Below are 14,956 nucleotides of genomic sequence, written 5' to 3'. Positions count from 1 at the left end.
GTAAATTACCCAATGGAGAAAAAATTAGCCGAGACTGGCTTGTGTATTCCAATAAAAAGGACGTAGCCTTTTGCTTTTGCTGTAAGCTTTTTGGTTCTGGTCGGTCAAATCTTGCTAATGGGGGGTCTAACGATTGGAAACACATGTCTGATGTTCTGAAACAGCACGAAACATCCCGTGATCACATATCAAGTGCTACAAAGTGGATTGAGGCGAAGCGCAGACTTGATTCGGATACATGCATTGATCAGTCACTTCAACGGGAAATAATGAGAGAAAAGGCACACTGGCAAGACGTTTTAACACGCATAATTGCAGCTGTGCAGTTCTTATCAGAAAGCAATTTGGCTTTTCGAGGACAAAGCTGTAAACTGTTCGAAGAAAATAATGGTCACTTCTTGAAGTTGATCGAAATGATCTCAAAATTTGACGCACCGATGAGCGAGCATGTTCGGCGAATCAAAGACAACGAAACCCGAGCGCATTATTTAGGACCTCGGATTCAAAATGAGTTAATATCTCTGATGGCCACAAACGTTAAGAATTCAATTTTGAATGACACAAAGCGGGCGAAATATTTTTCAGTGATTCTTGATTGTACGCCAGATATGAGCCATCAAGAGCAGATGTCTCTGGTCCTCCGTTTCGTGAACATGGCATCATTAGATGTAAGCGTCGAAGAACATTTCATAGAATTTCTTCAAGTAAATGATCAAACAGGTAGAGGCCTGACAGATGCTCTTTTGGCTACACTTGATGAACTTGGCCTTAACATAAATGACTGTCGTGGCCAAGGATACGACAACGGTGCAAACATGAAAGGGAAACATGAAGGGGTCCAGGCTCATGTACTGCGCCTCAATTCTCGCGCTTACTTTATGCTTACTTGCGGTTGCCATAGTCTTAATTTGACTCTTGGTGACATGGCTAAGAGCTGTCCAAAAGCGATGTCCTTATTTGGCATTGTTCAGAGGCTGTACACTATTTTCGCAGGCTCCACCAAACGCTGGGAAATACTGAAATCCAAAGTGCCGTCTCTCACTTTAAAGCCCCTGTCTGAAACTCGCTGGGAATGTCGCGTGGAAAGTGTAAAGGCAATACGCTACCAAACAAGCGAAGTCATCGATGCTTTGCTTGACGTTTCAGCACAAAGCAATGACGCCAAAATTAAGAGTGAATCCATGTCACTGGCAAATGTAATAGGCGAGTACATCTATGCAAAAAAAAGACCTAACCCCAAAAAAATTGATACAAAAGGTTTTTCAACTGATTTTGTTACCTCTAAGTGTCCTTAATAACATACTAAAAATCTAGGAAAATCTGACTTCAGGAAAGGTGTCATTTTCAAGATCAAAGTTTTTTAAAATAAAGGTTACTACATGATAATTACATTTGCATGAACTAACATGTTTTCAGGATCTGTTTGTTTGGAGTGCTGTTTGGGTGGATAAAGACACTACTGCAATGATAATATCCATGTGCTGTTTGTCAGGGCACATCATCAGTGATGAATCATGGTGTCACTAGGTATTTTGGGTCTTTCAGCAGCTGAACTGAATAGACAGGAGCCACTACATGTGTAAGTAGAGGGCAAGGTGAAACGGTTGGTACTGGAGACAGACAATGTCCTGAAAGGACATAGGGCTTTAGCATAGCTTTCGGGTAAGCCAGAGTAGGGCCTGTTGTAGCTTCATAGGCAAGGGTCAGGGCCTTGTATTCAATTAGGGCATGAAAAAGAGGACATGACTGGGAAACTGAGGCTATGTGGTCAGAGAATGATAGATGGTCATCATCAATGACACCTAGATTTCTTGTGGCCTTATTTGAGGCAACAGTAGCAGAATCCATATGGAGCTCGATATCATGGCAACCTAAATCTTTGGCTGGGATCACCAGCAGTGCATTTGGGCGAGGCTCAACTCAAGATTGCATTCCTTCATACTTGTGGATAGTTCAGAGAGGCAAGAGGAAATGTGTGTGACCGTGGAGTCATCTGGCACAAAGTAACTGTGCTTCATTGGTGTAACAGTAGTATGAGAAGCTGTGAGAACAGATAACATGACCCAGTGATGTGGTGTACATGGCAAATAGGAGTCCCAGCACCAGCCCTTAGGACACCTCTGTGGAGAGGTTATGATTTGAGGACAGCTGACCTTGCCCTTGATACATGCTAAGAATGATACCACCAGACTCAAAGAATGTCTGTAAAAACTTGAGACACATAAAACTCAATTATTTATCTAAGAGAGATGTTAAATAATCATCTTTTGAAAAAAAAATGCTAGCTGGTGTGTCTGCACNAAGATTTTTAGATTTACTACAAAACAAAAAGATATGTCCATAATCTCTTCTGAAGATATCTTCTGGCTTGCTAGAAACAAAATAAAAGAGTAATTTTGAGCTTGGCTTTTTCAGATTTTGAGGTTTTGCATTTTGAAATTTAATGCATATTTAATTACATATAGTCCAATTATCATATTAAAACATAACATTTCAGAAAACTTGCAATACATTTTTTTCTCACAAATATGTGAGTAATCACCGGATTAAGTTTCATGGTGATATCGGCAAGCTAAATATTTTGGCCTATTCACCTGGAGTGTCTCTTGACCCATATAATAAGCCTATGGCAGCCATGTTGAAAAAACTCATTTCCCAAAGTCAGATTTTACTAGATTTTTAGTATGTCATTTAGCAGGTCCAATAGTAATAGAATCCATAGAAAAACCTTTTGTATCAATTTTTTTGGGGTTAAACCCTAAATGTACTCGCCTAAAATGCAAACCTTCGAATTTATTTTGTCACTGGTGATGTGGTTTGACATTCTCTTTGACGTAAACACCGTCAGTAAGACGCTCCAGTCAAGTGACATGCAGCTAGATGTGGCCTTGTCCCAGTTAAAGGGACTACTTAATTATATGAAAAGATACAGGGAAAATGGATTCGTGTCAGCAAAGTCCTCTGCAGCAGAGATCGCTTTGGAGATGGATATTGAGCCTGAACTGAAAGCAACACGACGCATTAAGCGCAAACGGGACGAGAACAACAATGAATACTCTCCCAACGCAGAGCAAGCATTTGTAACTGATTATTTCTTGGTTGTCGTGGACCAAGCAATTACTGCTCTGACAACACGTTTTAGTGAAATGCAATGGTTTGGAGACATTTTTGGCTTTCTCTTTGATCTGAAAAAGCTTTGCGATATGAACGAGGGAGAACTGCACAGGCAGTGCGCAATACTGGGCGATACTCTGAACACACCTGTATCCCAGGATATAAATGCATCGGACCTTTTCCAGGAGTTGAGAGTACTGCGAGATATAATTCCAAAGGGAACAGATACGGCCCTCAAAACACTTCGTTTCCTTAGAGGGATCGAAGGAACATTCCCAAACAGCGAGATTGCGCTGAGGCTCCTACTGACAATCCCAGTAACCGTTGCATCAGGGGAACGGAGCTTCTCGAAATTAAAAATCATTAAAAACTATTTGCGCACCACAATGTCGCAAGACAGACTGTGCGGGCTCGCTCTTCTATCAATTGAAAACGAGGTTGCCTGCAAATTGGATTATAAGGATTTAATGGCGGAGTTTGCTGCAAAGAAAGCACGGAAGGTTGCCTTTTTCTAAGCAAGGTAGTAACCTCGCCATGACGTGATAATGTAATTAAATGCATTTGTAATAAGTTTTATTGTCAGTTCTATCTTCTGTGTTAAATGTGACAATAGGCCTACCAAATTAGGCTATTGTCTTTAAGAAACGATAATGCCCTTGTCTTCATGATATAGCCTTGATAAACGACTAATGGCAAATGCGGCATGTCCTACAGACCAATTGTCTTCTGTGAAATGATGCCCTAATGTAGCAGAGTGGAGGTTGGTAGGGTTACTAACTTTTAAGCAATTAGGTTTTAAAAGGTGACTACGCCAGTCTCGTTAAGGGTGAGACAACCCAGATGTTAAAAATACAATTTTCCCCGACAGGTTCTAGATGACAAGGATGACACAGCTGTTGCACACACAATAGTTTTTATTTTCTTCTGCTTTCAGTCTTATTCGTTTTCAAAATGAGCAGGCAGTTCACTTGAGTCCATATACACAAACAGAGTCTTAACTCTACTGAAGTCAATACAGGTACATATCGTGAAACGGTGACGGTTTAAGTGCGAGAGCACTGAGTAGGCCTAGTACAGGTAATTTACTGAGTGTGTTAACTACAAACTGCACTGCGAATGCAAAATAACACTGCAATCAATCAAAACTGTACACACAAAACATAATCAAAATAAACAAAATAAGTCACAGCACACTGAAATGATTCACAGTGAAGAGGTAGCCTATGTTTATCAAATCAGGCCTCTTGGCAGACAGAGAGTTTACTATACCACTCAGGGGATCTACACCTCACCAATAAGTTTACACGATACTGCTACAAATCTCAACCGGCCAGTCCCCAATCACTCATCCCTTGTCTAAGGGGTGGGTGACTGGAGCTGACCGTGTCAGACCGTATGGCTGAAAGACGAAAGCGTCGCGCACCTGCGCAAAGGAACAACAACCTGCCACTACTAAAAGAGCTCGTGGTGGTAAAGGGCAAAATAACAAACACAAACACCGGGAAAAGACGGCGGCGTCCCCCCACCCCAGCCAATTGACAATAATGTGCTCAACCTAGAAAGCACAAGACAGACTGGGTTAATGCCAGGGAAATGCCATGATCAATGAGCAAGGTGTGGCATGAAAGCCACAGGCACAGAGTGACAGTTAATTAGAAATTACCTTCAGTTGCAATTGGGAAGCACTGGACCGAGCTTGGAAGTCTACGGTTGACCCTTGCTTCACCATGCAATGCTGCAGTGAAACAACATCTCGTTAGCCACAGTACAAACATAATTGGCTATCGCCAGGTGCACACAGAAGGGCTTACCTTCGAGCCGGTTAGGCTACATGCGGCAACCTGGCGTCCGCATTTCAGCTGCGCTCTACGCGCTCCAGTGTGGGTCCAACACCCAACACGCCAACATCACCTACTTCACCCAGCGTACAGGGCTTCCCCAAGCGCCAACCGGTACTGAGGTTAGCCACACCTGGCTAACAGACAACATAGTAGGCAATTTATACTAACCGGAAGGGCTCCACCCTCGCCCACACGGGCAGCTGTTTTCAATTACAACATGCACACTAACAGGGGACCTAGTCCAACCTGTTACATTCGCCCCAGCTTTGAATCGGTACCGTCCCGGTGCCGCACTGTAGCTCACCCTATGATGGGGATAGACACACACACACGCGCGCACACACACACGCACACACACGCACACACATGCGCGCACACCTAACACATACCCAACACATTTATCAACAACAACATAACCACCACGGCACATATACACACACAAAACAATAAAACGCCGGATGGCGATGGAGTGGCCATGGTCGAGTCCCCAGAGAGCGGCCGGCCTCCGCCCGAGGTGTGGCTATCCAGCCCAGTCCTGGCTGGTCCTCTGGTCGGCTGCTGGGGGGTGCCCCGGCGCTGCTCACTCTCCGATTGGACTGTCGGCGGGGTTCGCACACGACGAGAGACCCGTGGCCCATCACACTCCCGTGCCAGGTGCCCTGGCTGGTGGCACCTCCAGCACTTGATTGGTGACCGTGGAGACCGGGGCCGCGCAACAACCCGTGGCCAGTCGCACTCTCGCTCCAGGTGCCCTGGCTGATGGCACCTCCAGCACGTGAGCGGCGACCGTGGAGACTCTGGCTGCGCGTCGACCCATTGGCTCAGCAGGTCCAGCTGCCGCTGGTTCCGCGCTGCCATCTCCTGTAGCTCCGCCAGTTCAATCATTTTGGGCCCTGGGTGCCCGCCGCGGTGTCGCCGCCGAGGGGGCAGCCGCCGTCTTTCCCCAGTAAAACAACAAAAAGAAAAAAAAAGAAAACCACGAGCTCTAACCAACAGCTGTGCCTCACAGGTCATCCTGCCGACTACGCCAAAATGTAGCAGAGTGGAGGTTGGTAGGCTTACTAAACTTTTAAGCAATTAGGTTTTAAAAGGTGACTACGCCAGTCTCGTTAAGGGTGAGACAACCCAGATGTTAAAAATACAATTTTCCCCGACAGGTTCTAGATGACAAGGATGACACAGCTGTTGCACATACAATAGTTTTTATTTTCTTCTGCTTTCAGTCTTATTCGTTTTCAAAATGAGCAGGCAGTTCACTTGAGTCCATATACACAAACAGAGTCTTAACTCTACTGAAGTCAATACAGGTACATATCGTGAAACGGTGACGGTTTAAGTGCGAGAGCACTGAGTAGGCCTAGTACAGGTAATTTACTGAGTGTGTTAACTACACACTGCACTGCGAATGCAAAATAACACTGCAATCAATCAAAACTGTACACACAAAACATAATCAACATAAACAAAATAAGTCACAGCACACTGAAATGATTCGCAGTGAAGAGGTAGCCTATGTTTATCAAATCAGGCCTCTTGGCAGACAGAGAGTTTACTATACCACTCAGGGGATCTACACCTCACCAATAAGTTTACACGATACTGCTACAAATCTTGTATGGCTGAAAGACGAAAGCGTCGCGCACCTGCGCAAAGGAACAACAACCTGCCACTACTAAAAGAGCTCGTGGTGGTAAAAGGCAAAATAACAAACACAAACACCGGGAAAAGACGGCGGCGTCCCCCCACCCCAGCCAATTGACAATAATGTGCTCAACCTAGAAAGCACAAGACAGACTGGGTTAATGCCAGGGAAATGCCATGATCAATGAGCAAGGTGTGGCATGAAAGGCACAGAGTGACGGTTAATTAGATATTACCTTCAGTTGCAATTGGGAAGCACTGGACCGAGCTTGGAAGTCTACGGTTGACCCTTGCTTCACCATGCAATGCTGCAGTGAAACAACATCTCGTTAGCCACAGTACAAACATAATTGGCTATCGCCAGGTGCACACAGAAGGGCTTACCTTCGAGCCGGTTAGGCTACATGCGGCAACCTGGCGTCCGCATTTCAGCTGCGCTCTACGCGCTCCAGTGTGGGTCCAACACCCAACACGCCAACATCACCTACTTCACCCAGCGTACAGGGCTTCCCCAAGCGCCAACCGGTACTGAGGTTAGCCACACCTGGCTAACAGACAACATAGTAGGCAATTTATACTAACCGGAAGGGCTCCACCCTCGCCCACACGGGCAGCTGTTTTCAATTACAACATGCACACTAACAGGGGACCTAGTCCAACCTGTTACACTTAAATAATGATTGTTTTCATGAAATGCATAATAAACAGCATAGGGCCAAAGGTGTATATTTTGTCTGTCTGCTTATTGTTGTATACTCTTAAATGAATATTAATAATAATATTTAGGCTACCGTGTAATATCCTAATATATAATGCTCCCTCCCGAAATAACGTGAGAAATGAGTTATCCTGAAAAGGGCCTCGCATCGGTCAAGTTCGCCCAGGGCCTCGCACTCCCCTTGGGACGGCCCTGGGCGACGGCCCAGTTCGCCACCCCCTAGGGACGGCCCTGCGACACACGCCACTAACCTCTCCTTAAGGAACAAATAGACCAAGCGTGGAAGTAATAGACTTGTTATTGAGTCACGGGCGACAGAAGAGACAAAAGCGAATCGAGAGACAAGAGGTGATTCACGCAACTCCAGCGTCAGTTTGTAGTTGATCTCCAGGCAATATTATGCAAATAAGCTATGCTGTGGTTCTAAATCACACTAAGGCACAAACGGTTGTCTCTCAGACTCTGTTTCTGATGACACACATACTCAACCACAAACACTCTACTATTACACAACCAAACACACTGCCTTTGACTTCACAGTAAAAATCACAACACGCTATGACTACACATTAACAATAACATGGGTGCAATAGGTTTGCATCTTACATCACGTGGATTCCAGAACAAACTCTGGATGAACTTTTTCAACCGCCTCTGACGTCGCTCTGACACATGCATGCTGCATACACCTGATTAACCAAACCCACATCCATCCACCTGGCCCTACTTTCCTCTTCCTGATAACAGGAACACTTGTGATTGGCCAACCCCTAACCCCACCCTCCCTGGGCTCCTCCTTAGTGTTCTGAGGAAGTGCTGATGAGGAAGTCAGCTGTCACTCTGCTTCTGCTTATCACAGTGTGCATTTGGAGTTTTGTGTTTGGAAGAGCTACAAAATGGCATCAGTCTTCTCAGGACCAGGTTTCATTCACATGTCCAGTCTGTCTGGACCTGTTCAAGGATCCAGTGACGATTCCCTGTGGACATAATTTCTGTATGCAGTGCATCAAGGAAGATTGGAAAGGAGAATACATCTGTCCCCTGTGCAGACACACCTTCTCCTCCAGGACTGTCCTCCATAAAAACCGTCTGATGGCTGAAATGGTGGAGAAGTTTGTGAAGACCAGCATCCAAACCCCTGCTTCAGATCGCTGTTATGCTGGACCTGGAGATGTGGCGTGTGACGTCTGTACCAGCAGAAAACTCAAAGCTGTCAAGTCCTGTCTGGACTGTCTGATGTCCTACTGTGACACTCATTTAAAAGCTCACTATGAACTTGTTGGTAGAAATCACACCATGACCGAAGCCCCAGTCCAGCTAAAGGAGAGGATCTGTCCCCGTCATCAGAAGGCTTTTGAAATATTCTGTCGCACCGACCAGAGTTGCATCTGTGTTTTGTGTACGATGGACGATCACAAAGGCCATGACACGACCATGGCTGCAGCAGAGTGGAGTCATAAAAAGGTAAGACATGGAATATATTTTGAACTTTATTTGTCTGTTTTAACCCCTTTATAAATTTGTTGTTTCCAGTATGGTAATGACCAAGTGGTGGTGCATTACCAAGGGCCTGTGTTGTGTCATAGTATTGTAGTGCTATGGTAGTTACATTTCAATGACTATTACAGCGTGCCACTGGAGGTACAGCGCGCATTAAGGGGCTACTACATTCAAACACAAACTGTGTACATCTACTTTGTCACTGCTACCCTTTCAGTTATGTTATATTGTAACCCCTCATTCCAGCTAACAATGAAAGGTGCATGAGCGTGTATGTGCACATATCACTGCAGAAAAACAGGTTGGGCTCCTGTGATTGCATATTCATACACTGACATACACACAACTTTTACTCTCGTCATCATCATCATCAACAACAACAACAACAACAACAACGACAACAACGACAACAACATTTGTATTAATAATAATACGTGGTCACAGCAACCCTGTCCCAGCAGCTCATTGTCTAGGCCTATGATATAGTAATTGACATTGTATCTCATTTAAAAGTAAAAGGAACATTTTGGTGTTGATTTGACTTTGACCTTAACTTTGGCCTTGACCCATTCCTAAAAATCATCAACTGGTGCATACCTAGCTGTTCTGAGGATTTACTGAATGTGATCAGAAGTTTTGTTACTTTGTTGCAGATAGACAGATAAACAAAGCAAAACCCCTTTTCTGTGGAGGAACTTAATAATAACAATACTACTACTACTACCACTACTACTACTACTACTACTACTACTACTACTACTACTACTACTACTACTACTACTACCACTACTACTACTACTACTACTACTACTACTAATAATAATAATAATAGTACAGACAGATGGAAAGACACACATGCGGAGGGAAGACCTGAGAATATTTTGCCTTTGGGGAAGTAGGCGAATGCATAATTACATCTTGCACACCCACACATGCGCACACACACACACACACACACACACACACACACACACACGCACACGCGCGCACGCACACACACACACACACACACACACACACACACACACACACACACACACACACACACACACACACACACACACACACACACACACACACACACACACAGAGTGACACAATCAGGTAGAACTAAACTGCATGCCAAAGACTTGATTGTAATGCCTCCTCTGCCATTTTGAAAGCACAGGTCTACAAAAGGTAAGGAATTCATGTAGGCTACCATTACAGAGCATTTGCATACCAACTCCGCCAGTTCTAACGTTGTCACGCAAGCACGTTGAAACCACTTGCCTACAAAGGTTAATTAATTCATGTAGACCTTCATAGAGTATTTGTATACCAGTTCCACCAGTTCAAACGTTATCACGCAAACAAAAATATGTCATGAAGGCGTGATGAACAGACAGAACACCAGAGAACAGTAGCCTATATTTATCCTGCACCTTTGGTTAGTTAATGACAAGTACATAACTCAAAGGTTTTATTCTGTTGCCTGCAGACATGTCTGTCAGCCAGCCATCTTGAAAGTGTTCACCTTCTAAGGTTAATCAGTCCAAGGTCCTTACAGTGTATGAAAACGTATCTACTGTTTCAACTCCAAATTTATAGATATACAGTCCCAGGAAAAAGTTTGTACACCCTTTGAAATTTCTTACATTTCTGTCAAAATTGGTCATAAAGCATGGTCTGATCTTTCCGGAAATCACAAGAAGGAACAACCATAGTCTGCTTTAACTAATTCAACCCAAACATTTACAAGTTTACATATTTTCATTGGCCATAAGATGTAAACATTCACTGGACAGAAAGGCATAAGTAAGTACACCCTTGCATTCAATAGGTTTTAACCCTAAGTTTGTCGCAATAACCTCAACTAGATGTTTCCTGTAGTTGCAGATCAGATTAACAAAACAATCTGGATGTATCTTGACTCCCTCTTCTTTAGAAAACTGCCCTTCTTCAGCAAGGTTTCTTGGATATCTGGAGTGAATAGCTTTCTTGACTTCATGCCATATCATCTCAAATGTTTTTTGTCAGAGCTTTGACTGGGCTATTCCAGAATGTGTATTTTATTGTTATGAAGCAATTCAAAAGTCAATTGCCTCTAAAATATGGGTTGTTGTCCCATTTCAGCACCCATCCTCTTGTGTGCCTCAACTGTGTGACAGACTACCTCACATTTTTTCTGTAAAATATCTCAATAAACTTCTGAGTTCATTGTTCCACTGATAATAGCAAACTGACAAGGGCCTGAGGCACCAAGGTAGCCGCATATAATGATGCTCCCGCCACCATACTCAAAGGTGGAGATGATGTTTTGGTGAAGGTGTGGTTCTCCAGTTCTCCTCCAAACATGATACTATGTGTTCCCCTGAAAAAAAATCAACTTTGGTTTCAACGTTGGTCTAAAGAATATTTAGCAGTAATTTTATGAAGCATATAAATGCTTTTTCGCAAACCTCAAAGGTGCAGCAATATTTTTTTGGACAGAAACCCCATTAATTTTAGATTGGCAGAATGAACCCCATTTTTAGTTATTCTTGGTTACATCTCCACTTCTGAGTATGGTGGCGGGAGCATCATTATATGCGGCTACCTTGCTGCCTCAGGCCTTTGAAAGTTTGCTATTATCAGTGGAGCAATGAACTCAAGTTTATTGTGATATTTTACAGAAAAAAACGTGAGGAAGTCTGTCACACAGTTGAAGCACATAAGAGGACGGGTACTGAAATGTGACAACAACCCATATTTTAGAAGCAAATCGACATTAGAATGGCTTCATAACAATGAAATACACATTCTGGAATAGTCCAGTCAAAGCCCTGACTAAAAACAATTGAGATTATATGGCATGAAGTCAATAAAGCTATGCACTCCAGACATCCCAGAAACCTTGCTGACGAGAGGCAGTTCTCTAAAGAAGAGGGAGACAAGATACATCCAGATTGTTTTGTTAATCTGATCTGCAACTACAGGACAAGTCTGGTTGAGGATATTGCAACTAACTGAGGGTTAAAACCTATTTAATGCAAGGGTGTACTTACTTATGCCTTGCTGTCCTGTGAATGTTATAGCCTTATGGCCAATACAAATATGATAACATGTAAATGTTTGTGTGGAATTAGTTAAAGCAGACTCTGATTGTTCCTTCTTGAGATTTCCGGGAAGATCAGACCATGTTTTATGATAAATTTTGACTGAAATGTAAGAAATTTCAAAGGGTGTACAAACTTTTTCTTGGACTGTATATATATAGATAGATAGATTATAATAAACTGATGATAATAAATTACTTGGTTCATTCAAGGCTGTTAAAATCGTTCACCAACTTTCTGTTTGTTTGTTATTTAGTTTAACTGTCAGTAAACTATTGGACATGAGGTTTATTGATGGCATTTTGATGAACATTGCTTTAAAAAACAAAAAAACATCAGTTAGGCTTAAAATGCCATAATTAATTATGTAGTCCCTAATTGACAAATATCGTGCACACCATCCATTGCACTTACATGTTTATGGCTCACAACATTTCTCATTGTGTGTTTTTGTTGCTCTTTTGTCTGTTGTTCCAGGAGGGGTTGGGGCAGAGCCAGAAGAGATGCCAGCAGATGATCCAGTTGAAGGAGAAAGAGCTGCAAAAACTGAAGAAGGCTGTGGAGACTCTTAAGGTGAGAACTGAACAGAGAAGACATAACACAAGCATGGGCCAATACATGCCAGAGGAACTCTCCTTCACAGACTGGCATTACTTGATTAGACCCTGTGGCTTTACATGAAACATTTAATTCAGAATTAACTCACTTTATTTCTGAAAAAAAAAACTTTCAAAAATTCCACTTTAAAAACATAATCTAAACACTTCCCCAACCGGAATTAAGTTTATTTGGAATTGACACGTTCCTCTGTCATGTAACCTTTTATTCAGAATTAACAACAATTCCGGTCATTCCACACATGCTCGTTGGGCACGAGATGGCGCAAGACGCATGCAAGACTCTTCCAGGGGGAAAACATGGCGGACTTTCGGTCGATTTCTTACATGAAATTTGTGCTTGATTTAAAGAGCCTGAGAGACTATATATGTTGTGGCCTCAATATATTGATGTGAAAATGCACCATGAACTGATAGCACAACAAAGTTAGTCCACATTACTCTTTGACCACTCATTTTTCTAAGCTATTATTATTTTAAGTGATCCACATCTTAGGGGCATATGCTAAGGTTTGACCCAGGCTGAGGAAAATATTATGGGGCTGAAGATGACCAGCTCTCCCTTTAGTTCACAGAGCTACCGGAGGTTGGTGACCACGCCCCCGCGCCTTATTTGTCTCGCTCAGCATGTGTGTCCTCTGTCCAGTCCAAATGCTTTGTTTTCCCCAGAAGTTTATTCAGAATTAGGTGAAAGTGCCATTTATACACATCACAAAAGAACTTTAATTCCGAACTATTTATTCCAAATTAATAATTCGTAATAAAAAAACAAAAATCATGTAACCGTAGCCAATGTAACCTTCTCCGTGTGTGTGTGTGTGTGTGTGTGTGTGTGTGTGTGTGTGTGTGTGTGTGTGTGTGTGTGTGTGTGTGTGTGCGTGTGCGCGCGCGCGCGTGTGTGTGTGTGTGTGTGTGTGTGTGTGTGTGTGTGTGTGTGTGTGTGTGTGTGTGTGTCCTATCAGTCTGGTGCACAGACAGCAGTAAAGAAGAGTGAAAAGATGTTTACTGAGATGATCCACTGCATCGAGAGAAGGCGCTCTGAGGTGACAGAGCTGATCAGAGCTCAGGAGAAGGCTGAGGAGAGTCGGGCTGAAGGACTCTTAAAGCTTCTGGAGCAGGAGATTGCTGAGCTGAAGAGGAAAGATGCCGAGATGAAGCAGCTTTCACTGACACAGGATCCCATCCATTTCCTAAAGGTGTGCGACGATGGGTATTATTTAACTGAATAAATCCCCCAGACACTTATGTTGTTGGTATTTCGGTAACACTTTATTTTAGGGATACATCTATTAGCACTAATACATGCAATGTTAATGGCTGCATAAGTAACTTGTAAGGCATGTTCTAAGCAAACGCTAAGGCCTACTAGGTCCTTACTAAGGTTAAATTGGTAATAAATCCCTTATTGTGCATGAACAAGACATTTGCGAATACATGCCTAACAAATGTTTGATTTTGCTTTGCTCATGCCTTACAAGTTACTTATACAGGACATTGTGTGTATTAGTGCTAATAGATGTATCCCTAAAATAAAGTGTTACCGGTATTTCGATACAGGAAAGTGTATCATCTGCGTGGATGTGGGCAGACTTAAAGGTGCACTGTGTAATATTTTTAGTTATTTATTTCCAGAATTCATGCTGCCCATTAAGACTCACAGATGTTACCTGGTTCATGAATGTTAACCACTATCATATTCTAAATACTCAAACGTCTAATTCTTCATACATGAAAAGATGGATCTTCTGCATCTCCCCCATTTTGAATTTCCAGAAAGAGTTTAGATGCAAAACGTACTGTGCTTAAGACATATTAAATATTAATTCATTATTTAGTATGTATTTGTGAAAAGTTTCAATGAGCAGCATATTTGCAATACCTTCTCTGGCCACCATCTTACACAGTGCTCTGTCCATAAAGTTCAGAGTGCATGAAAACAGATTATTTCTTCCACACTAAAGAGTTGTGTCTGTTTTGAATACCTCACATCTATATTATGGGTAGCCGTGACTACTTATAGTAGTTATAGTAGCATACTTTTACTAAATTCATACTAAATTGTCCACAGAATATGCAGGACATGGTGCCCATTTCTGGTGATGCACGCAGTGATACAGTAGCCAGAAGGACCTTGAACCAAAGCCGCTTCTTTGTGCCCCTGAAGAAATCTCTGTCTGCACTGCAGATGCAGCTGGAGGAGAAATTGGATTCAATCTTCAAATAGTCAAGATATATACAGCAGGTTGGTCAAACATGACATTGACAATCAACAAGTTATTATTATTATTATTATTATTATTATTATTATTATTATTATTATTATTATTATTATTATTATTACTTGTTATGTTTTCACCGCTGTGTATTTATTTATTTATTTGTGAATATGTTTGTTTGTTTGTACTTCGTATAACTCAGACAGAACTGAGCCGATTTTTATGAAATTTA

General features: G+C 42.5%; 1 protein-coding gene across 1 annotated transcript; it reads left to right on the top strand.

Annotated features, from left to right (window-relative positions):
* The first annotated feature begins 5,430 nt into the window (after nt 1-5,430).
* On the top strand, nt 5,431-14,732 carry LOC134444232 (E3 ubiquitin/ISG15 ligase TRIM25-like). The gene is made up of 5 exons (XM_063193597.1): nt 5,431-5,702; nt 8,202-8,778; nt 12,369-12,464; nt 13,471-13,551; nt 14,577-14,732. The coding sequence occupies exons 1-5, from the start codon at nt 5,431-5,433 to the stop codon at nt 14,730-14,732; spliced, it is 1,182 nt and encodes a 393-aa protein (XP_063049667.1).
* Nucleotides 14,733-14,956: the final 224 nt, after the last annotated feature.

This window comes from Engraulis encrasicolus, unplaced genomic scaffold (genome assembly GCF_034702125.1).
Source record: "Engraulis encrasicolus isolate BLACKSEA-1 unplaced genomic scaffold, IST_EnEncr_1.0 scaffold_47_np1212, whole genome shotgun sequence".
NCBI lineage: Eukaryota > Metazoa > Chordata > Actinopteri > Clupeiformes > Engraulidae > Engraulis > Engraulis encrasicolus.
The sequence above is the reverse complement of the archived record's forward strand: the minus strand, read 5'-3'. Positions and strand labels throughout refer to the sequence as shown.